The sequence below is a fragment of the Amphiprion ocellaris genome, chromosome 11 (assembly GCF_022539595.1).
Source record: "Amphiprion ocellaris isolate individual 3 ecotype Okinawa chromosome 11, ASM2253959v1, whole genome shotgun sequence".
Taxonomy (NCBI): Eukaryota; Metazoa; Chordata; class Actinopteri; family Pomacentridae; genus Amphiprion; species Amphiprion ocellaris.
This window is the reverse complement of record NC_072776.1, coordinates 2166633-2193131: the sequence shown is the minus strand read 5'-3', so window position 1 is coordinate 2193131 and position 26499 is coordinate 2166633. Positions and strand designations below refer to the sequence as shown.

General features: G+C 37.8%; 1 protein-coding gene across 3 annotated transcripts in view; it reads left to right on the top strand.

Annotated features, from left to right (window-relative positions):
- The window catches only part of impg2a (interphotoreceptor matrix proteoglycan 2a), a 38960-nt gene extending 12720 nt beyond the window's left edge, over positions 1-26240 (top strand). For all 3 annotated transcript variants that reach the window (XM_035943313.2, XM_055015595.1, XM_035943312.2), the window contains 12 exons: positions 3655-3863; positions 6487-6530; positions 7902-8085; positions 8723-9726; positions 10334-10621; positions 10721-10940; positions 13809-14019; positions 16008-16196; positions 17500-17701; positions 19058-19137; positions 20606-20669; positions 22401-26240. In XM_035943313.2, the coding sequence (XP_035799206.2) occupies positions 3655-3863; positions 6487-6530; positions 7902-8085; positions 8723-9726; positions 10334-10621; positions 10721-10940; positions 13809-14019; positions 16008-16196; positions 17500-17701; positions 19058-19137; positions 20606-20648 (2674 nt within the window). In that variant the 3' untranslated portion in view covers positions 20649-20669; positions 22401-26240. The remainder of the gene's footprint in view (positions 1-3654; positions 3864-6486; positions 6531-7901; positions 8086-8722; positions 9727-10333; positions 10622-10720; positions 10941-13808; positions 14020-16007; positions 16197-17499; positions 17702-19057; positions 19138-20605; positions 20670-22400) is intronic.
- Positions 26241-26499: the final 259 nt, after the last annotated feature.

Genomic DNA, 26499 nt, shown 5'->3' with positions numbered 1-26499 from the left:
TTGCCTGGGTTAATGGCATTAGTGTGGTCACTCACCTGCTAAGTGGGATCAGGATGGGTCCAACCAAGTGAGCAGGTGCTCCTCTATAGAGACGATTATCTGAGCTTTGCGACCTCGCCAAGTCAACCTCTGGCGTGGATGGAGAGGAGGAATCTTAGAGGGAAAGATGTGGAGTGTGGAAAAGAGCAAAGAGTCAAGATTATGGATTTGTACTTTAAGAAATGCAAAAAAAAAAGGGTCTTGCATTCAAATTTTTGGAACATTTTGGAATAAATTTGCTTTCTGATTGAGAGTCCCACGAAAAGATTAATCAGCCAATCATGCAAGAAACGCCCTGTTAGCTTAGATTAACCCTCCTGTTGTCCTCATTTATGGGCACCAAAAAATATAGTTTCCTTTTCTGACAAAAATCCAAAAATTCAGCAAAAAAATTCTACAAATTTGTGAACATTTGCAAAATCTTCAGGAAGAAAATTCCAATAATTCCTTAAAGGTTTCCCTTAAAAGTTTTATTTTTAAAAAATCCCCCAAATTTGGCGAGAAAATTCTTGTAAATAATTCCAAAAAAATGAGTAAAAATCTTCCAAAAAAATCCTAAAAATATCTAAAGTGATTCCATATATAGCAGCAAAACTTCTAATATTTTCTTTAAGAACATTCACATAAAAATCAACCAAAATCCAGCTAAATTTGCTGGATTTTGGTTGATTTTTTTGTGAATGTTCTTAAGAAACATTTTTAACATTTCTTTTTTTTCACCAAAAAATGTTCAAAGATTTCCCAAAAATGTTGAAAATGCAGACATCAGAAGTTTCACTGTGAAAAATTATATTTTCTTCCACGTTTTCAAATTTTAAAACGGGTCAATTTTGACCCGCAGGACAACAGGAGGGTTAATTCAAAGGATGGAAACAGAGGGAAATGGATCTGCCTACCAGTACTTCTAAAGCTCACTTAACGTTGCATCTGGATTGTTTAATCTGGACTAAACAGAAGAGTAGAAATGACAGCTCGCCATTTTACAAGGTGTGGTGTGCCTCAGTATTTTGGCTGCGACTGTATACTTCCTCCAGTCTGTGTGGAGCCAAGAAACAGTCCTGCACAGTTTTCTGCATAGAAAAGCAGCTTTTTTTTTTTTGCATTTTGTTTGCCATGCAGGTTAAAGACATGACATATAATCTGCTCATTAACTAACTTTAGATGTGCTAGGAGGCAGATTTTGTTGTTTTTATACGAGGAGTCGACCGATATTTTTAGCTCGCAGCTGACACCGATATCAGCAATCAAGGAGGCCGATTGACTTTATTTTTTTACATGTACATAATTTAGGAATGTCCGATTTTGGCATTTTTGCCAAAAACAGATATGCTGACATTGTCCAACTCTCAATTTGCAATTCCGATATCAACCGATACTGATATATGAGGGCTTTTTAAACTAATTTTAGGTAACATCACATGTCTTCTGTGGTGGAATTAACACATCAAACCTAAATTTATTGTGATGCCCCATTGGATGCATTCTCAGATGCAACAAGGCTTTCAAATGTAAACATTGTCTGTGCAAAATAATAAGAAAACTACTTTAACTACAGTTAAGTTAAAAATGCCATATATAAAAATGCCAGTAGTTGGAAATCAGAAATGTGCAGCTCAGCAGCCAGAGATTTCTGCAGAAATTTACAGGGAGAAAGAGGAAAAAGCACGAGCTATGGAAGAAATACAACCCGAAGTTAATGAAACTCATGAAAAGTGACAGAAAGCAGAGTACAGAAGATGAGCTGGGTGCATAATGGGAGGTCCGCCGGCAGCCGAGTCCTCCAGCAGCAGAACTACAGGAATGTGCAAACATACATATACATTAAGTACATTTAGAAGTACCCTATTTATTGCTGTAATTAATCTCGCATGCTGCTGCTTACTGCAGACCACAGGGCAGAGTTGGAGTAGAGCTCCGTCTGCCTGTCTGCGAAACAAAAGGGGGGGAAAAACTGGGTCTCCTTCTAAACGGGGCTGACTGTGGGCCGGCACATGCTCCGCCGGCCGCCAGAAACCCAACAAACTAGGTCAGAGTGGAGGGCTCCCAGTAGTCAAATGAAGGCTGATAGATGACTTTTTCCAGGGCCTGGAATCTCTTGTGAGGTTTCCATGTTTATTATGATGATATTGATCATTCTGCTGACTCGGCTGTTTTTTTTTTTTTTTGGCCCTATACAGTCGCGCTTCTGTGTTCCAGGCAGAAATAAATCACTTGAGTCATCAGTCATGTGTGAGCGCTGTACAGCTCTTTTAACAGGTTTGACGTTAAATCAAGCTAATGCCTGAGCGATTTTCTTTGTCTTTTCCTCTCTTAAAGAGCCTCATTATAGTAAAGGTGAGCATAAGATGAATATAAAATGTTGGCGTGGCACTCTTGTATTGAGTCTCTTCTCATTCGTAATGAAATTCTTGGGCATCCTTTCACTGGGGCTGCAGAGAGCTGTGCAGCTGCAGTAATTAAGGCAGATAAGAGCTTTTGAAGAGGAAGGTCAGGGATGCAAATAGGGCTGGAATCAATGTCACAATTTAAATAAGAGCTGAAAAGTCATTCTTCACCTTGGAAACAGTCATTTTAGTGGACGAAACTATTTCACTACAAGGCCCAGCTAGTAGCAGTGGTGATAAATGTGAGGTGTAGGGCCAATAACACTATGCCGATATTGTCCGACTCTTAATTTCCGAACCCCATATCAACCGATACCGATATATGTGGGCTACTTAACTCATTTCAGGTAACATCACATATCTCCTGTGGTGGAATTAACACATCATGCCTTTTTTTTTATTGTGATGCCCCATTGGATGCATTCTCAGATGCAACAAGGCTTTCCATTATTTTATCGGTTTTTATGATAGGCAAAAAACTGATAACAATATTGACCGATATTACATTTTTATGACAATATCGGGCCGATAATATCAGTGGGCCAGCATAATCTGATATCACTAGTGAGGAAAACATAAGATAGATAGATAGATACGTCATTAATCCTGAGGGAAATTCAAGTAGTAATTTAAGTAGTAAATAGTGAAACCTTGTTTTTTGTAACCCTTGTGTCGTCCTACGGGTCAAAATTGACCTGTTTTAAAGTTTGAAAATGTGGAACAAAAATATATTTTCACAGTGAAACTTCTGATGTCCACTTTTTCAACATTTTTGGGAAATCTTTGAACATTTTTTGGTGGAAAAAAAGAAATGTTAAAAATGTTTCTTAAGAACATTCACAAAAGAATCTTTTTAAAAAAATTTATGTGAATGTTCTTAAAGAAAATATCAGAAGTTATACTGATATATATGGAATCACTTTAGATATTTCTAGGATTTTTTGGAAGATTTTTAATCATTTTTTGAAAATATTTACAAGAATTTTCTTGCCAAATTTGGGGGATTTTTTGAAAATAAAGCTTTTAAGGGAAACTTTTAAGGAATTATTGGAATTTTCTTCCTGGAAGTTTTGCAAATTTTCTGAAATTTGGGGAAATTTTTTGCTGAATTTTTGGATTTTTTTCAGACAAGGAAACAGTATTTTTAGGTGCTCATAAATGAAGACAACAGGAGGGTTAGCTGTGATCCTTGTGTGCTCTGGATGTGATAACTGAATATCTGTGTCCTCAGGGTGGACGGCGTGATCGTGGACTATGCCGTGACAGTGGTGGTGGACGGAGCCGGAGTCAGCAACGAACAGCTGGACTACCTGACGCTGCAGTCAAACCGGGTGGAGAGCTCATATCGGGAGATCGCGGAGCAGTCCACGGTGGTCTACACCATCAGCGAGGTCAAAAATGTCCTCACTGAAGCGCTTCATAACGATGAGCAGGAGAGCGGTAAGACGACGGCTGCACCAGTGTAACATAACCCTCACATGTCTCCATTACGGCTATTTATTTAATTTGCATGGCAGTGAAGTGATGGGGAATGCGTTGGCAGAGCTGCTGCATGCAGCGCAGGGCAAACCTCCACGTGTCATATCAAATAGAGAAACAGTAGGCCCTGCGCTGATATTACAACATACGGTACACCACTTGAGAAAGCATTCCAGGGTTTTAATAGTCTCAGCTGTTTCTTATTTGACGCTCTTTCTGTCAAAGACAGAAACATATTTATAAGAAGTTTCAGCTCAGAAGTGGGCCATTTCTAATGAACAAATAACAGAGTCATCAGTTATAGGAGCTGTGTATTTATTCTGTGCTACACTTAAATCCTTGTCATTAAATGGTTTGCAAAGGAGAACTCAGCAAAAAGGGACGTTTGAAATGTGAGCTGTAGTTTTTTTAGTTTTTTTTTTACTTTACTTTAATCCTTTATTTTGGCTTCCAAACTGTGGATCCGACAGTTAACTCAAAAGGATTCTTCCCTGATTTAGCGCTGCGCTCCTGTCACACTGTCAGACTTATGACGGCCATCGATAATTGATCCAGCAGAAGCAGAGATGTTGTGTTTTTTTTGACTCCTCACTTTCTTCTTTCTTGTCAAAACGAGACGCCAACATTACCCACAATGCACCTCGGTGTCGGTTAGAGATTACGGTGTGTTGTGCTAGTGACGGCTGATGTTGTCTCTGGCTGCTGGTCTTGAGATTGAGATGAGCAGTGGGCTGCAGAGAACTCCATGCACTCGGATTTTTTTGTATTTTCAAACTCAGACACTACTTCAGGAGTTCCTCTTTAAAGCTGGAATATGCAACACTTCCACATTAGAATGTCTAGGACAACCTTAAATTTACCTTAACCCTCATGTCATCCCGTGGGTCAAAATTGACCCATTTTAAAGTTTGAAAATGTGGAAAAAAATATATTTTCACAGTGAAAACTTTGATGTCCACATTTTCAACATTTTTGGGAAATTTTTGAACACTTTTTGGTGGAAAAAAAGAAATGTTAAAAATGTTTTTTAAGGACATTCACAAAAAAGATTTTTTGTGAATGTTCTTAAAGAAAATATAAGTTTTACTGATATATATGGAATCACTTTAGATATTTTTAGGATTTTTTGGAAGATTTTTACAAATTTTTTGAAAATATTTACAAGAATTTTCTTGAAAAATTTGGGAGATTTTTTGAAAATAAAACTTTTAAGGGAAACTTTTAAGGAATTATTGGAATTTTCTTCCTGAAGGTTTTGCAAATTGTAATAAATTTGGGGATTTTTTTGCAGAATTTTTTTTATTTTTTTCAGACAAGGAAAGAATTTTTTTGGTGCCTGTAAATGAGGACAACAGGAGGGTTAAGGTTCGGGATGTTCAATATTATCAGCCCGATATTGGCATAAAAATGTAACATCTGTCAATATTGTTATCATTTTTTTTTGCCTATCCTGAAAACCGATAAAATAATGCCTGGATTTTGCCACCATTTACCCACTCATAGAGGGAGGAAGGGAGGGAGAGTGTGAACTGTTGTTTGAGACAATTAAAAAATGGCATAAATGGGGCATTTTTTCCATAACTTAAGTTCAAATAGTTTTCTTATTTTGCACAGACAATGTTTACATCTGAAAGTCTTGTTGCATCTGAGAATGCATCCAATGGGGCATCACAATAAAATGAGGCATGATGTGTTAATTCCACCACAGGAGATATGTGATGTTACCTAAAATTAGTCAAATAGCTCACATATATTGGTATCAGTTGATATTGGAATCGGAAATTGAGTGCTGGACAATATCGCCATATCGGTTATTGGCAAAAAAGCCAATATCGGACATAGCTATTTAAGCTGTTTCCTCATCTTTAAACATGACTTCTGTCTGAGATACATCAGATAGATTTACTTCCTCAAAAATGGTGAATTCAACAACGCCCATGATCCCAACCTGCCTCCCAGCCACATCAAACTACATCTTTTGCTATTGTTTTTATTGAGAGACCCTTAGAGATGACCCACCGTGCCTTTTATTCACTATTGCTGAGCAAACACACTTATTTTCAGGCTGCCAGTAAGTCGGTTAGCTGCCTCTTGCTTTGAATGATGTGATAATGTCTATACCATGTCCTCGTCCCCCTGAGAGATTTCTCCGTTTCGCATGTTTTCAAAGAATGCGTGTCATTAGTTTACTGTGTTAAGCGAGCTCCTGTGGAGATGGATGCCCTCTGATGCTCACATTAGTTATAGGCTGTGACACCTGAAATGATGGCTAAACACTCTCATATGGCTGACATGTGTGGCTGCAGAACTTAAACACACAGCCAGGCTTTGTTTTTCACTTCTGGCACTGATGCAGTAATAAGCTTGGCCCACAGCGGTTGATATTCACTCCAGATTTCAGCACTGATTTGTAGGTATTTACCCCTGAAGGTAACAGTGTCAGAAAGCAGACTGTCAGTGCTGAAACGGTTATAGTCAGAAGGGTTTTGTAGTCTCTGGCAAGCGGAGTTATTTAGGCTATTTGGCACGTTTGCCTTTTGTGTGTCAGTTTGTATTAATATTTGTTTCCCTTGTGGTTCCACAGTGTCTGAGATTCCTGAATCCGTCAACGCTGCAGACGAAGCCGTGGTGAGTAACCTCCACAGCTATCAATGACAGCAATCCCTCTCCGGGCCGTCCAGCTGCTGTGAGCTCCACTGGGTTGATAAATCACTATTGTTTAAGGACGCTTGTAGCATGACTGATGTGGCGATAACCTGTAACTGGCTTGACATGTTATCCAGACTACACCAGTGCAGGTAGGGGATGAGCTCACCAGCGAGGATGAAGTGAAGCTTTGGGGATTAGTTTGGCTCTTGCTATGATAATCCACTGCTATTCTGGGGCAAAGACTACCACACCAGAGCGAGTCAAGCAGAGAGACGCTGCACATATGATCCACACAAGTAAAGGCTGCCTGTGTTTGTGCTGTCTTGTGGTCGTTTTTTTTGATGATACTCAGAGATTGGGTTGCACCAAATGTGTCTGCTGCTTCGCTTCTGTAGCTCAGCTTGCTAAGTGATTAATTCCACTCATTATACGAGTTGGGAGAGTTTGGCAAATAGCTCATCAGTAATTGATTTACAGGCAAAAGGCACAGACCAACTGTGCCACACAAGCATCCTGCTGCCCTGGTTCGGTTTTGGAACATTTCAGACTCAGCTACTGGTTTTCCAGGCTTTCAGTTAGTTGATATTAGAAGTATGCAGCCTGCAGTATGTAATTACCAAAATAATTAGAGACTTTTACAGTCCAATCTTTACATGAATACATTTAGAAGCTTATTATATTGTGTTTTTTGTAGGAGTGTTGGGATATGTTTTTTTTTTTTTTTAGCATTTTGCCTTTTTTGGTGCTACATGTAGGAAACAGAGCATGCAAAGTCCAACCAGTTGGGACTTAGCTTCTACTTCCACCCATGTGTGAAGCCCTCTAATCACTCAGTAATCGAGTTCCTGCAAAACTGATCAAAAATGATGCACAAAACATCTAAGATATTTGCAGTTGATGTCATGTTCTTCAAATAACACAGAATCTTGAGGCCCAAATCAAAAAAGGACAGCGATCCTGGCTCAAGAGATAGAAAGATGTAGACTGAATGAAGGGTTGTATGAAGCCGATGCTGGTAGTCAGAGAGGAATAACATGATTTTAAAGCTACTTAGGGAGAGAACAAAAGAGTGAAGGACTTAATCAATTTCCTGCTTTACGGTTTCGCTTTTAGAATGGATTTAATTCAAAGATGTGCAAGTAGCACACAACTGGAAGAGGAAGACCACTGACAGGGCAGCAGCAGGGGTTCTGACTGGGATGATTACAAGGACAACTCCTGTCAATGCCAGCAGCTGGCCAATCAGAGCTCCTGCTGGTCTGGCTCTCCACAGTCCACACTAAAGGAGCGGTTGTGCAGAAATGAACTTGAGTCACAAGGTTGAGATAATAAAGCCTATTTGTGATGCAGGTCGCTGCTGTTGATGAGCCTCTGGAGGACTTGACCCTGGAAGAGGACATCGATGATTACGTCCTTCCTCAGCTCTCTGAAACCAACACAGTGGCAACAGCAGAAAATGATGTTACTGTTCTGGAGGAGAGTGAACCTCTTCCTCCTACTACTGTTCTGACCACCGTTGCACCTGAAGCTGGCAGTGAGTGTTAATCCTCAACACAAGCATAAATACACTCATGAAAGTCTTTCTTATTTCCTGTTTTTTAGTTTCTACCTTTTCTCTTCCCCCATCTTCCTGCAAATATTTACTTTCTCCTGCTTTGGGTTTCTACTTCTATATCTTTAAGTTCTTTAACCCTCCTGTTGTCCTCATTTACGGGCACCAAAAAATATGGTTTCCTTGTCTGAAAAAAAACCCAAAAATTCTGCAAAAAAAACTCCCCAAATTTCTGAAAATTTGCAAAACCTTCAGGAAGAAAATTCCAATAATTCCTTAAAAGTTTCCCTTAAAAGTTTTAAAATCCAGTGAAATTCACTTTATTTTGGTTGATTTTTTTTTGTGAATGTTCTTAAGAAACGTTTTTAACATTTCTTTTTTTCCACCAAAAAATGTTCAACGATTTCCCAAAAATGGTGAAAATGTGAACATCAGAAGTTTCACTGTGAAAATACATATTTTTTCCCACATTTTCAAACTTTAAAACGGGTCAATTTTGAACCGCAGGAAGACATGAGGATTAAGTCAAATATTTGGGTCTGAGGAGCTTTGGAAAACAGTAGTCTGTTTCTATAAAGAGACTTAAAGATTAAGTTTCTTGTCATCTTTCTTTTTCCAGGCATTGAGGAGGAGGGTCTGTTGCTGGAAGACACTGTGCAGACTCCTGCTGCAGAAAACCCCCCAAATGAAGAACTCCCAGCTGAGCTTCCCACCCCTGAGCAGCCAGAGAGCGCCATACTGCCTGAACCGCCAGTGGAAACTGAGGCCTCTGGTTCAGGTCCAAATGACCTGGAGATCCTGCTTGAACCATCTACAACCACCGCAGAAGGAGTAGAAGAAGGAGAAGCAGAAGAAGCACCTCTTGAGGAGACTACTTCAGAGAATGTGCTGATAACAGAAGAAGTCGGCATCAATACAGATGTTACATCGGAAGCTGAAGGAGTCGAAGTTGAGGTTGCTGCAGTGGAAGAAGAACCTACAACTGCAGCTTTGGACAAGGAACTTCTGGAAGAGGTGTTGAATGAAGTAGAGATCCCAGAGGATCTTGAGATCTCCACAATCACAACTGAGACCATAGAGGAAGAAGTCCTCCCTGCCCAGGTTCCACTTCCTGAGGTCCTAGAAACAGCGAGTGAAGCACCTGAGCCAGAGTCAACAGAAGCTGTTCTGATTCCTGTTGACTCAGTGGAGACAGTGCCAGAAGAGTCGATCATCTCAGATGTTCCACCTGCAGATGAGGAGGTTAACTCCAACCACCCTGAGGAAGATTCAGCCAGTGACATGGTTTTGACCAATCCTGCGGTACCTTCATCTGAAGAGGATGTCGTAGAGGAAGCTAAAGACAGCGAGGTGAAGGAAGAGACTGCACCTGAAGCTCCAGTTGTAGAAGTAGAAGTAGAAGTAGAGGCAACAAAAGCTCCAGAGATCTCAACAGAAGATCTTACAGAGGATGAGATCTTACTGGTGGACACGTATAAACCAGAGCTGCCGATCACAGATGTACCAAACCCCGCCCAACCGACTGCCCTGTCTCCAGAGATAGAGTCGCCTTTCACTCGTATCTCTGACATCAGTCCGGATCCTGAGGAGCATCCTGACATAATTATCCCAGCACTGGTGGAGGTAAAGCAAAAAACAATTAACCAGTTAAATGTTTACCATTTAGGAACCACTTAACTGATCATTGAAGGATTTTAGAAGAGCAATCATGTGTTTTTGGACAAATTTGTGGAAACATCTTTAGGCCTCTCGGTGAGCATTTGCAGCACATCTGTTGACGTCTGAAGACAAAGTGGAACTGTGCTACTTACTGGCCTACGATTATTGATACAAGATATTTTACCATCAAGTTCACATATTCTGAGCTGCTAAATGATAGCAATCCTTTTTTCTTTGTTCCAGATGTTCTGATAGCGATACTTTGTCCCATGATGAGACTGACTGATTCACTCATTAAGCCAAGCAAAAGCTCATGTCAGCCCTTTAGTGATTAAACATCTTGCCATGTTTGAACTATTTTTAGTTCCTGCCCCCAGAGATTTGGCACCAATCAAATTAGCAGCAACAACATTGTCAGTGGAACCAAAAAATCAAGGCCACTGGTGAAAATTAATGCAAAGTTGTTGCTTCAAAAAAGTAATCACTGATATATTTATCTTAGCTTCTTAGAAAAAAATGTTCTCCCACTTAGAAATAGCTTTCTAAATGAATCAACTCTTTTCACCCCCAGATTCAGACGACCAATGATGGCTTGGATGATGCCACCATTGGAGACCATGGGTTTGGTGTGGTTCATTACGGTTATGGTCCCATTAACCACACAGAAGAGGGCAGCACTGGATTTCCAATCGGCATTTCCCATGGCACAGACCAGGCCAGTATCGCCATGCCTGTGAACCCTGGACGAGCTCTGATGGTGTTCTTCAGCCTGAGGGTGACCAACATGATCTTCTCTGAGGATCTCTTTAACAAGAGTTCTCCAGAGTACAAGGCTTTGGAGCAGCGCTTCCTTGAGCTGGTAAACACCTACATTCACTACACTAGTGGATTTCATTCCAGTGTTCCTGCTGTTATGTGATTTTTCTTTTATTTGTACCTTTTGTCCATCTTTTCCCAGCTTGTGCCCTACCTGCAATCCAACCTGAGTCACTTTGAGAACCTGGAGATCCTGAACTTCAGGAATGGGAGCATTGTGGTGAACAGCCGGATGAAGTTTGGGAGGCCTGTGGCTCAAGGCGTCACCACCACCGTCTACCTGATTCTGGAAGACTTCTGTAACACTGCCTACCAGACCATGAACCTGGCCATCGATAAGTACTCTCTGGATGTTGAGTCGGGTAGGTTCTCACTGATCAAGCCAGCAGCATCCACTGGTTGATGTTTATATTAATGTCTCTTAACCCTCCTGTTGTCCTCATTTACAGGCACCAAAAAATATTGTTTCTTTGTCTGAAAAAAAAATCCCAAAATTCTGCAAAAAAATTCCCCAAATTTCGGAATATTTGCAAACCATCCAGGAAGAAAATTCCAATAATTCCTTAAAAGTTTCTCTTAAAAGTTTTATTTAAAAAATCCCCCAAATTTGGCAAGAAAATTCTTGTAAATATTTTCAAAAAATGAGTAAAAATCTTCCAAAAAATCCTAAAAATATCTAAAGTGATTACATATATATCATTAAAACTTCTAATATTTTCTTGAAGAACATTCACAAAAAAATGTTCTTAAGAAACATTTTAACATTTCTTTTTATTCACCAAAATATGTTCAAAGATTTCTCAAAAATGTTGAAAATGTGAACATCAGAAGTTTCACTGTGAAAATATATTTTTTTTTCCACATTTTCAAATGTTAAAACAGGTCAATTTTGACCTGCAGGACGACATGAGGGTTAAAGGAATAGATTCACAGTTTGGAAAAGTATGTATTTATTTTTTTCTGCCAAAGGTGAAAGAAGAAAATCAGTGCCATTCTCATGCTTGTAGTCGTCATGGAGTGAAAAGCCCTTTAGCTTAGCTCACTGTGAGGATGACACTGGAAGTCATTGCTCTTAAGAATCATTCCTTCACAACAAAACATCTTGTAATTAGTGTATTATCAAAGTGCAAGCAGTCAGGGAAATGTTTTTACCTTTCAACAAAGCAATTTTACCTTTGTTTGTCTTTGTTCTAAACTGGTTTCTAGAATTAATTCCATTTTTAGCGTACAGTCTTCTCATCTAACTCTTGGCATGAAGGCAAATGACGTATTTCCAACTAAATTATTCCTTAATTTAGTGTAATCACAGAAAATGGTTCTATGGATTGTTCTGCATTAAGTCACTGTTGAAAAACATGTCAGTGTGTGAGGAGACTTGAGAAACCAGGTGTTGGATCCCTGTCGTGACATCTTGGTCTCGAGTGGTCAATGTCACGGTCGCATGGGCTAAGATGAGATAATCAGGGCTTCCACGGATCACAGTGACATTTACACATATCAGTAAGTGCACTTGGGCCAGCGGACACTTGGACATACTGACGACACTGTGCAGCATATGCTAGCATCTACATGATGTCAGCGGTCCAGGCTTGTGTCTAAAGTGTCTGTCACAGCAAAAACACACTGCTGGAATACAACATGCATTAGAACTGGGGCTGCATTGCAAAAAATGCTACTAAAATCATTTAAGATATATATATATATATATATATATATATATATATATATATATATATATATATATATATATATATATATATATATATATATATATATATATATATATATATATATATATATATATATATATATATATATACATATATATATATATATATATATATATATATATATATATATATATACATATATTAATATATATAATATATATATATATATATATATATATATATATATATATATATATATATATATATATATATATATATATATGAACTTTTGAGAAAGTGGTAGGTAACAGGATTAACTTGTCTTAACATTTTATGTGTATTATATGCAATATTTTGCTTTCTTTTGGTTTATTTTGTTGCCACTTTGATTCTGTGTGAAATTCAGAATTAAATTCATGAATAGGTATTTGCAAATCATTTTTTGAGTCAATATATAATTGTGGGACTTTTTGTAACATAGTTGACAGGTATCATAGTTGACATTTTTGCTGTTTTCAGGCCTAAAATTAAACACCACATGGCATTTATTGTAGTAAACCTGTTGACTACTTTATATTAAATAACTCAGAAAGCCTTGGAGTCTGGCCAGTCTTTTCTTCAGGAGGAAATGACATCATGTGGAGCAGGTCATGTGATCTAGAATCAACACACTTCCTGGAGAGGTGTTTTTGGAATGAGGAACTTAGTGGAAAGGGATTTCTGAGAGACAGATACAATTTGCTATTTTCCATATAAAATTTGATATATTGTCAAAAAGAAATATCTGTCCTGATTATCTCAACTTCATGAAAGAACACAATCCAAACTATTTCTGAATCAGCTCATTTTATTATTGTTCAGTTCATTAGAAGGTGGTTGTTATTAAATTTGGATGGTTATTTAGTTGACATTTTAGTGATATCCAGTCATTTTTTATTAATAAGTGATTGTTTCCATAATAAATACTTATGGGCTTTGTAAAGACATGATCATAATGAACATAATTTTTTTTTTAACTTTTAATAAAAATGTATTCAAGATATATCCCATGGACTTCAAAAGTCCCTCAATTATATTCTGATCCTTTTGACTATAGGGATAGCGGAGGTTGGGTCGGTAACATTTGGAAACACTTTGAGTCCCTTAAATCTGCACTATTGCATGGAGTTGAACATTACAGACTTATCTTCAATCAGTAATGTTAAACAAAAAAGTATTATTTATTGAGAAACTGACACTGAAAACTTCATCATGATTGTGTCGGCCTGGTTTGACCAGATTTGACTGACAGTTGGCCTTCAGCATAAACAACAGTCCTAGAGCTGTAATTAGACTCTGAGTCAAATGTTGACATGTACATGACAATATCCTGAGCCCTGCCAGCAACAACATCAACAAATTACACAATCTCTCCTTTGAAATAACCAAAAGTTTGAGTAGAAAAAGTATACTTTTTACACAAGGCTCACTTAGTCATAACAGGAACCTGATTCAGAAAACATCTGTCACAGTTTATCCTCGTGCCTCAACTCGACACTCTGCTGTTTCTTTCATTTCCAGGTGACCAGGCCGATCCCTGCAAGTTCCAGGCGTGCAACGAGTACGCAGAGTGTAAAGTGAACAAGTGGTCTGGGGAGGCCGAGTGCGTCTGTAACGCTGGCTACTTCAGCGTGGACGGCCTTCCCTGTCAGAGCATCTGCGAGCTGCAGACAGACTTCTGCCTCAATGACGGCAAGTGTGACATCATCCCCGGCCAGGGAGCCATCTGCAGGTGGGTGGGGATTGAGGGGAAGCGATCTGCGTCTGTGTGTGCGGGAAAGAGTGTCTGAGTTTGCAGGTTTGCAAGTCGAGTGCTTTACCGCATAACACTAAACAGATTTTTAAGTGTTATTACAGTTCACGCAGGAGGCCAGACTTTATGGTTTCAAAGCTGCTCTGCTTTGCTGGAGGTTCATCGTGTGGAGATGAAGGATGTACCCTCGAGTTGTTTGTTCAATTTGGCTCCACATACTCTAGATGAGCTCAGGAATTAAGGTCATAAACAGCTAAATGAAGTAAAGCTTTAGTTTTACACCTTTGTTGGCTGTAAAAAACAATCAACCATCTTCAGAGATTTATATATGAAGTCAGCGCTCAAACCTTGGCAGACCGCTACGTTAATTTATTTGCACCCTAAGGCATTTAATGCACAACGATAAATAAAAACAATGAATGCCATTTGCAGAGGTGTAATTGCTCAGATTTAATCAGTATCTTGATCCAGTTTTCAGCTCTGTCCTGTAAAAAGAAATCTTGGAAAAAATGGTGGAAATATGGTGGCAAAGGTGCCAGAAAAAAATATGTTTAAAAAAAAAAAAAGATGGAATGCTGTAAGGTTTAAAACTGTGAAAAATGGTAAATATCTCAAAAGTAGTTTTATTTTAGAAGATTTAAATACAGAAAAATTGCATAATTTAATGATCACACATTGTAAAAGAACAACTTTGTATTTGTAAAAAAAAAAATAGACTTGCAGACATTACGTACAGTATTGGCCTTTAAAAAACAAACAAACAAACAAACATTTAAATGAATACTTTACTAGATATGACCTATTATTTAACAAAAGGGGCTGAATCAGTAAAATAATAGTTTGAAAATTTTTTTGATATACATAATTTTCTTGTCAAATATCCAGAAAATAATGTTTTTTTCTGATTTAAATAAAAAATAGTGTCATTTTAAGGTCAAAATTGTTTATACTTTTTCAACCTTTAATATCCAAAATTTCCCTTCAAATAATGACAAATATCTGGAAAAAAATTTCTGATTTAAATATGATAAAAATAGTGTCATTTTATGGTCAGGATTACTTATCATTTTCAACCTTTAATATGCACAAATCTCCTTTCAAATAATGGCAAGTATCTGTGACACAATTGCATTTTTATCAGATTTAAATACAATAGAAAAAGATGAATTACCAGTTATAAAAATACAGATTCTTCATGTAGGCGTTTTGGCCTGTTTCTTTATGGTTAACGTGTAAATAATTTTTTTTCTCTGTGGTTTTGTTACTTATTATCTGTAATTATACAAAAAAAGGAACATCTGTAAAATAACAGTAAATTGTTCCAAAAAAATTATAACTGTTCAAAAATTACACTTTTTAAACAGTAGAACACTTATCACATTATTTTGCAATTATCTTTTTGTTAATAAAAAATGCTTTTTGGGATTATGTACAAGATTTCTGAGAATTATGTATGTTGTTTCCATTTTCAAACAGATATTTGCAGGGTTTAATGTGTATAAGATGCATGAAAATGATCCAGATCAGTGACAGAAACCTGTCTGCTGGCTCTGCTCGGCCTTTTGTACGTGGTGAACTGGAGTGATTATGAACAGACACAGACTGAGCGCTAACCTTTGTTTCACACCCACTACCACATCATAAAACACAGGCAGCTCCAGATGCTGCTGGATTCTTATTTACCTCATGTTGTCCAATCGCTGCTCCATGGAGACAGGAAACAAACACAGGAAGAGCTTTTTTCCCCAAACAAAGTATTAATGATTTAATGCAGAATTACAGACATATTAAGAACTTACAAAATACAAACATCGCTGAGTATTCAGTCATTAGTTTTTACAGGCTTTAATCATTAAACAAAGAGTGAAAAACAGAACAACATGATGGGTTTGATGTTATTTATTTATTCAGTTTTCTGTTTTGAGTTCTTCCAGCACTGGAAATAGATTTCCATCATACATTTTCAGGTGTCGCGTTGGAGAGAACTGGTGGTACAGAGGAGAGCACTGTGAGGAGTACGTGTCCGAGCCACTGGTGGTCGGCATAGCGATCGCCTCTGTAGCTGGATTCCTATTGGTGGCTTCTGGAGTCATCTTCTTCCTGGCCAGGACGCTCCGAGATCAATATGACAAGGACGAGTCAGAGGACCCCATAAGGTGAGGAGGAAAACCTGTCAGATCTGTGTGTGTATATACATATATATATATATATATATATATATATATATATATATATATATATATATATATATATGTACATCAGATTTAAAAATGTCATCATTTGACAGTACTAATATAGATTATATAGGTTATCAAGGACTTGTAAAAGCATGCAATCTGTGTGCTGTCACCTTTTAGAAAAAAGAACAGAGCTTGGAGACTTATTTTAGAACCATTCAAGTACTGTTTAGTATTTTTGAATTAACAAGATAGATGTCATGTTGTTTGACAAGTGCACTAGATGAGTATTCAATCTGTGCCTCTATACATGGCTGGTGGATTTAGATTTAATTCATTTAGGTAGCTAAAAAGAGTGTGCACGTGTTTGCTGATTCTCACTGCCAAATATACGCTAATTATTGCTCTGGGAGACACATTTCCCTTCATGTTACTTTTTAAACTCTCAGCCATTTACACCTGGAGAACAACAATATTTTAATTCCTGGTAGAAATCCTGCATGTTTCCAAATTTACAACATATTTCAGGCTGCGTTGAGTATAATAAGTACAGTTTTTATTTGAAGAATCATCCATTGCAGCTGCATTCAAAACATATTGTAAGAGGTTTAAATACGGCTTCAGTTAAGGCTGGAAACTTGCAGAAGCAGCACATACTGTTTATAGCATAGTGACAAAGATTGCTGAATATATTTAACACAATTAGGCCAAAATTTAAGTGAGAAATTAAAGCAATATTGTCTCTGTTCCTGAATATAAACAAACTTTACTGTTTCTATTTGATTGTCAACAGAAATGCTTAAATATAGTGTGTTTTAAGACTTTCTCTGCTCCACGTAATCAGCTTTAGGTTAAAGAAGCCTGGTTATTTTCTTAGGAGGGGACATAATAAGTTGAGAAATCCCAGCTAGACGGCCAAAATTATCCTCTGCCCCATCTCCTTATCCTTCTTAGCTTACAGCAGTGCAGCCACCCGTCTCCTAGTCTGGTGTTTTCTTTCGTCTCGTCCTGTTTCCTCCTTCCTTTGCTCTCCTTTAAACACACACCAAAGTGTCTGTTTGCCGTCCATCAGTGCCAAGCTGCCCGTGGAGAATCCACCGTGTTAAACCGAACTAATTAACTCAGCAGATACGGCGCTGATCTGTTCCCAAAAAGCCTTGAACACCTAACACAGTGGGGTTTCTGGCAGTCCAGGGTCTGACTCAGGCTTTAAGAAAGTCAGCTGAGGTTAATCCACGCTCTTTTATGGCTTCCTAATTGATTTTTTTCTGTCACTTCACAGGCGAGCAGAAAGTCTCCCATCTTTGGAGAGGGCAACCAAGTACAACCCCATGTACGAGAGCGAGGCCACCACGGGCTACAGCCACTACTACCGCCGCTATCCTGAGGCTCCTGTGTACAGCAGCGCCAGCGCCGAGGCCTCCACCGACTTCAGCAGCGACGAGATCCGACACATCTATGAGAACAGCGAACTGACCAAGGAGGTGGGTTGAATGCTTCAGTTAGAAAGGGTGTCTGGAGCACTTTAACCCTCCTGTCGTCCTGCGGGTCAACATTGACCCGTTTTAAAGTTTGAAAATGTGGGAAAAATAATCTGTTTTCACAGTGAAACTTCTGATGTCCACATTTTCAACATTTTTGGGAAATCTTTGAACATGTTTTGGTGGAAAAAAAGAAATGTTAAAAATGTTTCTTAAGGAACATTCACAAAAAATCAACCAAAATCCAGTGAATTTTGCTGGATTTTGGCTGATTTTAATGTGAATGTTCTTAAAGAAAATATTAGAAGTTTTACTGCTATATATGGAATCACTTTAGATATTTTTAGGATTTTTTGGAAGATTTTTACTCATTTTTTGAAAATATTTACAAGAATTTTCTTGCCAAATTTGGGGGATTAGAAAAAATAATAATAACTTTTAAGGGAAACTTTTAAGGAATTATTGGAATTTTCTTCCTGAAGGTTTTGCAAATTTTCAGAAATTTGTGGAATTTTTTTGCTGACTTTTGGGATTTTTTTCAGACAAGGAAATAGTATTTTTTGGTGCCCGTAAATGAAGACAACAGGAGGGTTATGAAGGCATTTCCGTTTTCTTTACTGCATTATCGTTGTTATTTAGTAAAATATTAAACCAAGTTGTTGTGCTGTGATGCTGAAAACAGCATTTCGCATGGTGGCTTCTGACAAAATCAAATCCACTTTCATGACTGTGAGCGTTTAAAATAAGTGTTCAAAACTCTGTCTTCCCTATATACCAAGCTGAAGTTTGCAAAACTTTAATTGTAAAGATGTGGAAAAGCTTAATTTTTGAGGCTGAAACACTGTTGCAGTGCAGACAAATGGCTGAAAACAGACAAAAATGCATCTTTAAGTACCTGCTTTCATATGTAAACCTTTTTTGAGCTGTTCAGAAATGCAGGAGATCAATTTATTCTGCACCAGAAATGCCGCACATTGTTTTTTTTTAACCTTTATTTTTCCTGTATGGAGCCTTTTTGCACTGTTCTTGTTACATCAGTGTATACAAGTAGATTTGAGTGCATGTAGATGAATATAATCTGTAAAGAGGTTGATCACAGAAAAGCAAGAATGCTGTTGCACTGACAGATAGTTTTGTTGTTGCTGCATATGGCTAGAAAGCCCTTGAATCCTTTATACACCCAAATTGTACCTGTTTAAAATTTCAGATCAACTTATTTCTATCAGCATCTGGCTTTTAAAGCAAACTTATCTTCTTCTTTTTTTTAAATGTCGTGTTTTGATTGAACCTCAGCCTGTTCAGTTTGCTGTTTATCTGCCTGTGATGTAATGCTTCCTCTTGACTGATGTGCTTCTGCAGGAAATCCAAGACAGGATACGCATCATTGAACTCTACGCTAAGGACCGGCAGTTTGCAGACTTCATACGGCATCATCAAGCGTGAGTGCTTTCCCCTTTTCAGTCTGTGATTAGATAAAGAAACGGGCCAGACAAACCAGGATATGAGGAAACGGGGAAGTGAGTTTGAGATACGGGATGCTGACACGACTGGAGAGAAAACAAAGAGGGTTAGTGGAGAGCTGGAGGAGACGAGGAGTTCGAGTGATGCCAAACCAGTGTGGAGACAGATTTATCGTCCCTAAATCTTCACCAGCCAGGCCTGGAGCTGATACAGCGAGACCGAAACCATTACGAGATGCAGACATTCCTTCCTCTGTCAGTAGCAGTGTGTTTGTATGTGATGGCGGTGGTTACTTTCAAGTGGTGTGTGGCTGCACTGCAAAAACTCAAAATCTTACCAAGTCTATGTGTCTTATATTTAGTCAAAATGTCTCATCCCACTTGATTTAAGATAAATTCACTTAACAAGTGACATTTCAGCAAGATGGAGGGACTTGTTTTTAGACAATGCATCTGAAATATCTTGTTAAGTCAAACAATCTTGAAATTATCTTGTTTTGAGTTGAATTTTACAAGAAAACTCAAAATAAATTTAACCCTCGTGTCGTCCTGCAGGTCAACATTGACCCGTTTTAAAGTTTGAAAATGTGGAAAACAAATATATTTTTACAGTGAAACTTCTGATGTCCACATTTTCAACATTTTTGGGAAATTTTTGAACATTTTTTTGGTGGAAAAAAAGAAATGTTAAAAATGTTTCTTAAGAAAATATTAGAAATTTTACTGATATATATGGAATCACTTTGGATATTTTTAGGATTTTTTTGGAAGATTTTTACTCATTTAAAAAAATATTTACAAGAATTTTCTTGCCAAATTTGGGGGATTTTTTGTAAAATAAAACTTTTCAGGGAAACTTTTAAGGAATTATTGGAATTTTCTTCCCGAAGGTTTTGCAAATTTACAGAAATTTGTGGAATTTTTTTGCTGAATTTTGGGATTTTTTTCATACAAGGAAACAATATTTTTTGGTGCCCGTAAATGAAGACAACAGGAGGGTTAATACATCTCAAATTAGGAGGTTACATGAAAACAAAAACCCATTTTTGAGTGAAAAACTACTATTTTTTTTAGCATGTCTGGCTTATTTTAAGACACCTAAGCTTGACCATCCTGGTAAAATAGAGCTTAAAATAAGTTTTCCCAGCTAATTTTAAGATTTCAATATTCTAAATATCATATCTTATTTCAAGAAATCTTACCAATCATTTTTCACTTGTTCTATTGGCATATTTTTCACTTATTTCAAGGTAAAACTTCCTGGAAATAAGTTTTTTTTTCTTGTTTTGAGAAGGGCATTTTCTCCAGTGTGTAGATCGCCACTACAAAGGCCTTTCAGGCCAGATAGAGCCAGGTTAAAGCGTGGGTACTTGTTAGTGCAATAAATAAAGTAACTGATTCATCCCGAAAGATTAAATCTAATGTGTTGCACCTGCATCTCCTGCAGCGTCCTGGATACCCGCAGAGAGAGCTCCTCCACGCAGACATGAAGCTTTCCTGCCAACAACAAGGTATTTATTCTATATCTGAATGCAATTTGATGGCTTTTATACTCATAACCCTCAACATCTTCTCAGTTACCCCAGGAGGGATGTGTGATCAGTACTTTTATGGTGAAAAATAGCAGAATTTAGTTATGAACTTTTATTTAAAGAAATTGTTGTGGATATTTATGTTTAACTTGAATACCGCATATGAATACTGCACATGCAAGCAGAAAAACAACACTTACTTCAAAGAAAGGTTTGGATTTCCAGTTTTGAGAGATTATTACAGGGCAGCTTTGACTGGTTGCTGCAAACCGCACTGTAAAACTAGATGGAAAGAAACTGAGCACACAATGGGAAAAGATAATGATTAATGATCCCTCACTATCTAACTCAGGAGTTTTTAAGTCACTAAAGATGTCACAGGAGTGCTAATATAAAATTGTTCTCCTATAACTGATGTTATAAATGATCTTTTAGGACTTGTTCACTATTTTGAGAAATATGCTTATTTTTTCTAGCCCTAATTAAATGGGAACATCGTTAATTGTAAATATGAAGCTGCAGCCAGTTAGCTTAGCATTTAGACTGGAAAAAAGAGTAAAAAGAAGGCCCAGCTCTGTCCAAAGGTAACAAAATCTGCCTTCTAGCAGCTCCAAAACCATCTAATTAATAGGTTTTATCTTGTTTGTTTAGCAAGAACAAAAAGCAGAATGTTAAAAGGAAAAATTGCTGTTTAAATGTGAGGTTAGCTGCTGGATTGTTTCTTGTCTGGGAGCTGTTACCTACTTCAGGTCAAGAATTAATCTAGGCACGTGTCCTCATAACACCAAACAAAAACAAAGTTGTTTTTACACCTCTGTTTTTCCACGGCTTTTCTTACCTTTGGCAGAACCCTGGTTTCAGTCTTAAGCTCAGCTAAGTGGCTGCTGGCTCCGGTGTCGTATTTTGCATGGAGACATGAGAGTGGGATCAATCTTTTCATCTGACTCTCTGCAAGCAAGTGAATTAACATATTTCCCAAAATTTCAAACCACTAAAGGCCAGTTTACCAGCGGGCTCAGAGCATAGTGCACATAATTCAAAGTGAAATTAGACACTTCCAAGAGCTTAATGACAAATTCATTTAGCAAAATTGACACCACTTATTTAACCCTCCCGTTGTCCTCATTTACGGGCACCAAAAAAATATTTTTTCCTTGTCTGAAAAAAAACCAAAAATTCGTCAAAAAAATTCCCCAAATTTCTGAAAATTTGCAAAATCTTCAGGAAGAAAATTCCAATAATTCCTTAAAAGTTTCCCTTAAAAGTTTTATTTAAAAAAAAAAAATCCCCCAAATTTGGCAAGAAAATTCTTGTAAATATTTTAAAAAATGAGTAAAAATCTTCCAAAAAAAATCCTAAAAATATCTAAAGTGATTCCATATATATCAGTAAAACTTGTAATATTTTCTTTAAGAACATTCACAAAAAAATCAACCAAAATCCAGCGAATTTCACTGGATTTTGGTTGATTTTTTTGTGAATGTTCTTCAGAAACATTTTTAACATTTCTTTTTTCCCACCAAAAAATTTTCAAAAATTTCCCAAAAATGTTGAAAATGTGGACATCAGAAGTTTCACTTTTAAACGAGGGTTAAAAGTTAGAGATAATATGGGGGGAAATGCAGCACATATGTAGTAGTAGGCTGTAGAATATTGTATATTTTGTTAAATTTGAAGTTTTCATTCTAATGTGCCTCTTCTGCTTGACAGAAACAAGCCTCTGCTAAAAAGTGAAGCTCTGCATCAAGACTTACTGGTTCTCAGAGGCCAGACTTCACTGTCTTTCAGCAAACCGCTCTTATAATCTCAGCAATAAGCCTGTTCCTGCCTGGCTGGGCAGAGGTGTGGACTGTTCTTCCTCCTTCCTCGGTGCCTTCTCTTGACCGGCTGAGCTCGCGGTGACACCATGTTTGCTGCTCATCTGCTGGACGTCTCCCTGTAGGGAAACCTGGACCGCATCCTATTACTTGAAATGCGAACAAACACATATACCAAGTAGCACTTTTGCTTAGTGGTGTAATGGTTCTCCTGCTGTTGTGTCTGTCCATTCTTTAAAGGGAAGAACATAAACTGTGAATATGTATATAGTTGAAGTGACGTCTCTTAGTGAAGTTTGGCTCTCTAATGCTTAGATTTAATCTTTAGGTCTTCTGAAAGAGGTACTGAGAGCTGCTCTACCTAGATAATGGTGCTATTTAATTTAAAGTACACTTTTAATAAATATAGTGGTCCATAAAGGCCAACTTTTACAATTTTAAAGCAACACCAATGGGTCATTCTGTATATTTGAGTACTACTGTCCATTAAAGGAATAGTTTTGGGAAAGACACTTGTTTTCTTTCTGGCAGAGAGTTAGATTAAAAAAAATCAACTAATTAGCTCCAAAACTGCCCTAGGGGCTTGAAAAGTACGTTATCATTAAAAATCACAGTAGCAGCCGCATCACAGTATTTATAAGAGTAAGTAAAAGCAGAAACAATCACAGGATTTTTCAACTTTTCAATAGTCTTTAACCCCCTAGGACCTGGCATCCATATATGTGGACATCTTTTTTTTCCCTTAATCTTAATTTTCATAATAATGATAATATCAAAAATAATCACAATGATATTTATAATAATAAAAATAACAACAATAATGATAACAATATAAATATAATATTCATATAATATAAATCTAATAATCAGATATTAGATATTATCCAATTATTATATTTATTGGTTACTCCTTATCCCAAATAACTAGAAGAAATCTAAAATACAAGCCCAACCAAAGCTCGGGTCGTAAGAGGTTGAACTGCTTACCTGTGATTTGACTTTCTGTCAGGAAAATAAACCGTATCCTAGCTTAAAACTCTGATATTTGATCAAAATCACTTCTATGTGTCATTTAGAAATTTGCCAGGAAAAAAACCCCAAAAACATTTGCACTAATCATCCATCCATTATCTATACACCTCTTAATCCTCATCAGGGTCACGGGGGGCTGGAGTCTATCCAGCTGACTGAGGGTGAAGGCAGAGGACACCTGGACAGGTAACAGTCTATCACAGGACTACATGTAGAGACAAACAATCAGACTCACATTCACACCTACAGACAGTTTAGAATCACCACTTAACCTCAGTGGGAGGACGCTGGAGCACTCGGTGAAAACTCTTGCATGCACAGGGAGAACATGCAAACTCCACACAGAAAGATCCCAGTCCGGGATGCGAACTGGGAATCTTTGAGCTGCAAGACACCAGTGCTAACCACCGAGCCACTGTGCAGCCTGCACTAATCACATTCTATAAAAAGCCCTCTAGATTCTGCAACTCAGCTGTAAACAAGACTCAACAAATGCAACAAAACTCGTGAATTATCAGTTTAACTCAGTTGAACTGCAGGAGGTGTTTACACAAAGCAGACAGTAGACAAGTACAGAAACACAGGAAAATCTAAGTAGTAAAATATCTACAGTATGTGGCGACACCATTTTTTCCAGTGATGGTAACTGCTTTGAGGTCTTGGAAAAATATTGTACAAGTTCATTCTGGTATTTTGTCGATATTTATCGTCAAAGAAATTCCAAATTCCAATATTTTTTCAAAGATTTATGGCATTATAACTGTTATACTACACAACACACACTTTTGAGTTCTCTCTATTTCCGTGATGGTGGTTGAAAAATGAATCCACAAAAATGAGGCCAAAAGGCTAAGAAATTGCATGAGGTTTAGAGTGTTAAAACGAAGACCGAAAACATGGGCCAACAGCTCATTGTATGGCAAACTGTCATTTTAACTCTTTGGTTTTTGTACAAATTTAAGGAAAACGTGTTAACCAAAGAGCTTTACTGGGAAAACTAACACGAGCACAACTAATCCTTTTAGTCCACACCGACTCTGACAGACGGTCAGTCACCAGGCAGACCGACAGCAGAAATTTACCGCATAAAAGCAGTTTTCACAGAGGCTCAGCAGAAAGAAACCAGCTATGTTTTTACATACGAATTCATTAATTTAACTGGGGAAATTTACTTTGAACAGTGAAACCAGAAAGCCTGCAGAGACACCGGGAGTCTGATCCATCATTACCATTAAGAAGTTCACAACATATAAATAGCAGTAGATTGGTGAGATTTAAAGAGTCATTTGGTGTGTCAGGGGGAAAAAACTAACTTCAAGTGTAAGAAAAGTAGTAGGAACTTGTTACGGTATTAAAATATTTTTCTAAATGAATTGTGAATTATTTGCAACTACTGGACAGAACCAGGGGATCTGTTTGTCTTTGTTTTCAGCTAAGCTAAGCGGCTGCTGCTGTAGCACTAAATCTAATTCATAGAGATGAAAGTAGTTGCAATTTTCACATCTAAATCTCTGCCAGAAAACAATATGTCAAACTATTCCTTTAAGGTGGCCAAACGTAGTACTTCTGTATGTATTATCGATATAAAAATACAGTCTGAAGGTCGAGTAGAAGGTTCATTTCAACTATTTTTCCACTGGCAGGTGATTTTTCTGCCTTTTCAAGTGCTCCAACCATGAGGAGCTTTGGTTTTTGTTTGTAAATGTCTGACCAGGCAGACACGAGTGAAAAAACAGTGGTGAGGGAAGAAAGGCAGAGAGCATGAACCCTCTATAGCTCTGGGATCCAGAAATAAGTGAAAACACGTTTCAGTGGAAAAATGCTCTGAGGCAGGCAGCCCAGGGATTTGATCAAATGGTCTGCTTTTAGATGTCATATGTAATACAAATGAAAGAACAGGAAAAGCAAGCTGATAAACAACATATGCTCTTTGGAAGGACAATCTCAAGCTGCGTCTCCTGCTGCAGAAAAACTTTAAGGTTACTAGCAATTCTTAAGAAACGCTCCGTCCCTCTGTGACTACTTATTTGGCTGCGGTCCTGTTCCTCCATCTGAAGCCTCCTGACAGACTAATTTCAGTGTTTTCTTTGGTATTCTCATCCATTCCTCTCCGGACTTGTTGTACTTGACCCTTCTTGACCCCTCAAACGGCCTGTCACAGCTGCAGCTGATTACGATCTGTAGGCTGTCGTCTGTTGTCGGCCGGTCTGACCTTCATGTCTGCTTCGAGGTCACACTCACGCATAGATCACGTTGTAGCTGCTTGTTTACATTACATGCTTCTTGTCCTTTGCTGTTCTTCTAGACGTCCACACGAGCGAAAAACACTGGCGCAGCAGACCCTTGTGACAATGTCATGCCTTTTGCAATCTGTGTCCAATTTTATTTTTTTATGTATGCTGCTTTTATTTTGTGTCTGCATACAATTTCAGTCACTGTCCTTCAACATCTGCCACCAGGACAAGAAGCCAATCACCATCACACAATCTTCTGTCGTGTAAATAACCTTTGTAGATATCGTAAGCAGTCGTACTGTAGGATGTAAATCACGTGTATCTTCGATGTTTCCACATGTGAACATACTCCTTTTATACCGATGACTCTGTCACCATGTTAACAGTGTTATCGTAACGTGCAGCTGTGTAAATGACTAATAAACAAGGTGTAATGTGCACAAAATAAAGTTTTTTACATAAAAATATGGAATCTGATTCAGTTTTCTGTCTGTCCGTCCGTCCGTTCATCTATCAATCCATCCATCCATCCATCCATCTATCTGTCCGTCTCTCTATTCGTCTGTCTGTCCGTCCGTTCGTCCATCCATCCATCCAGCTATCCATCCATCAATCCGTCCATCCATCCATCCGTCTGTCCGTCCATTCTGAATACAGGGCTTTGATTTGTAACAGACACAGCGGTGCTTTTCCATCTCTGCTCACACAAAGATTTTGCTCAAAATT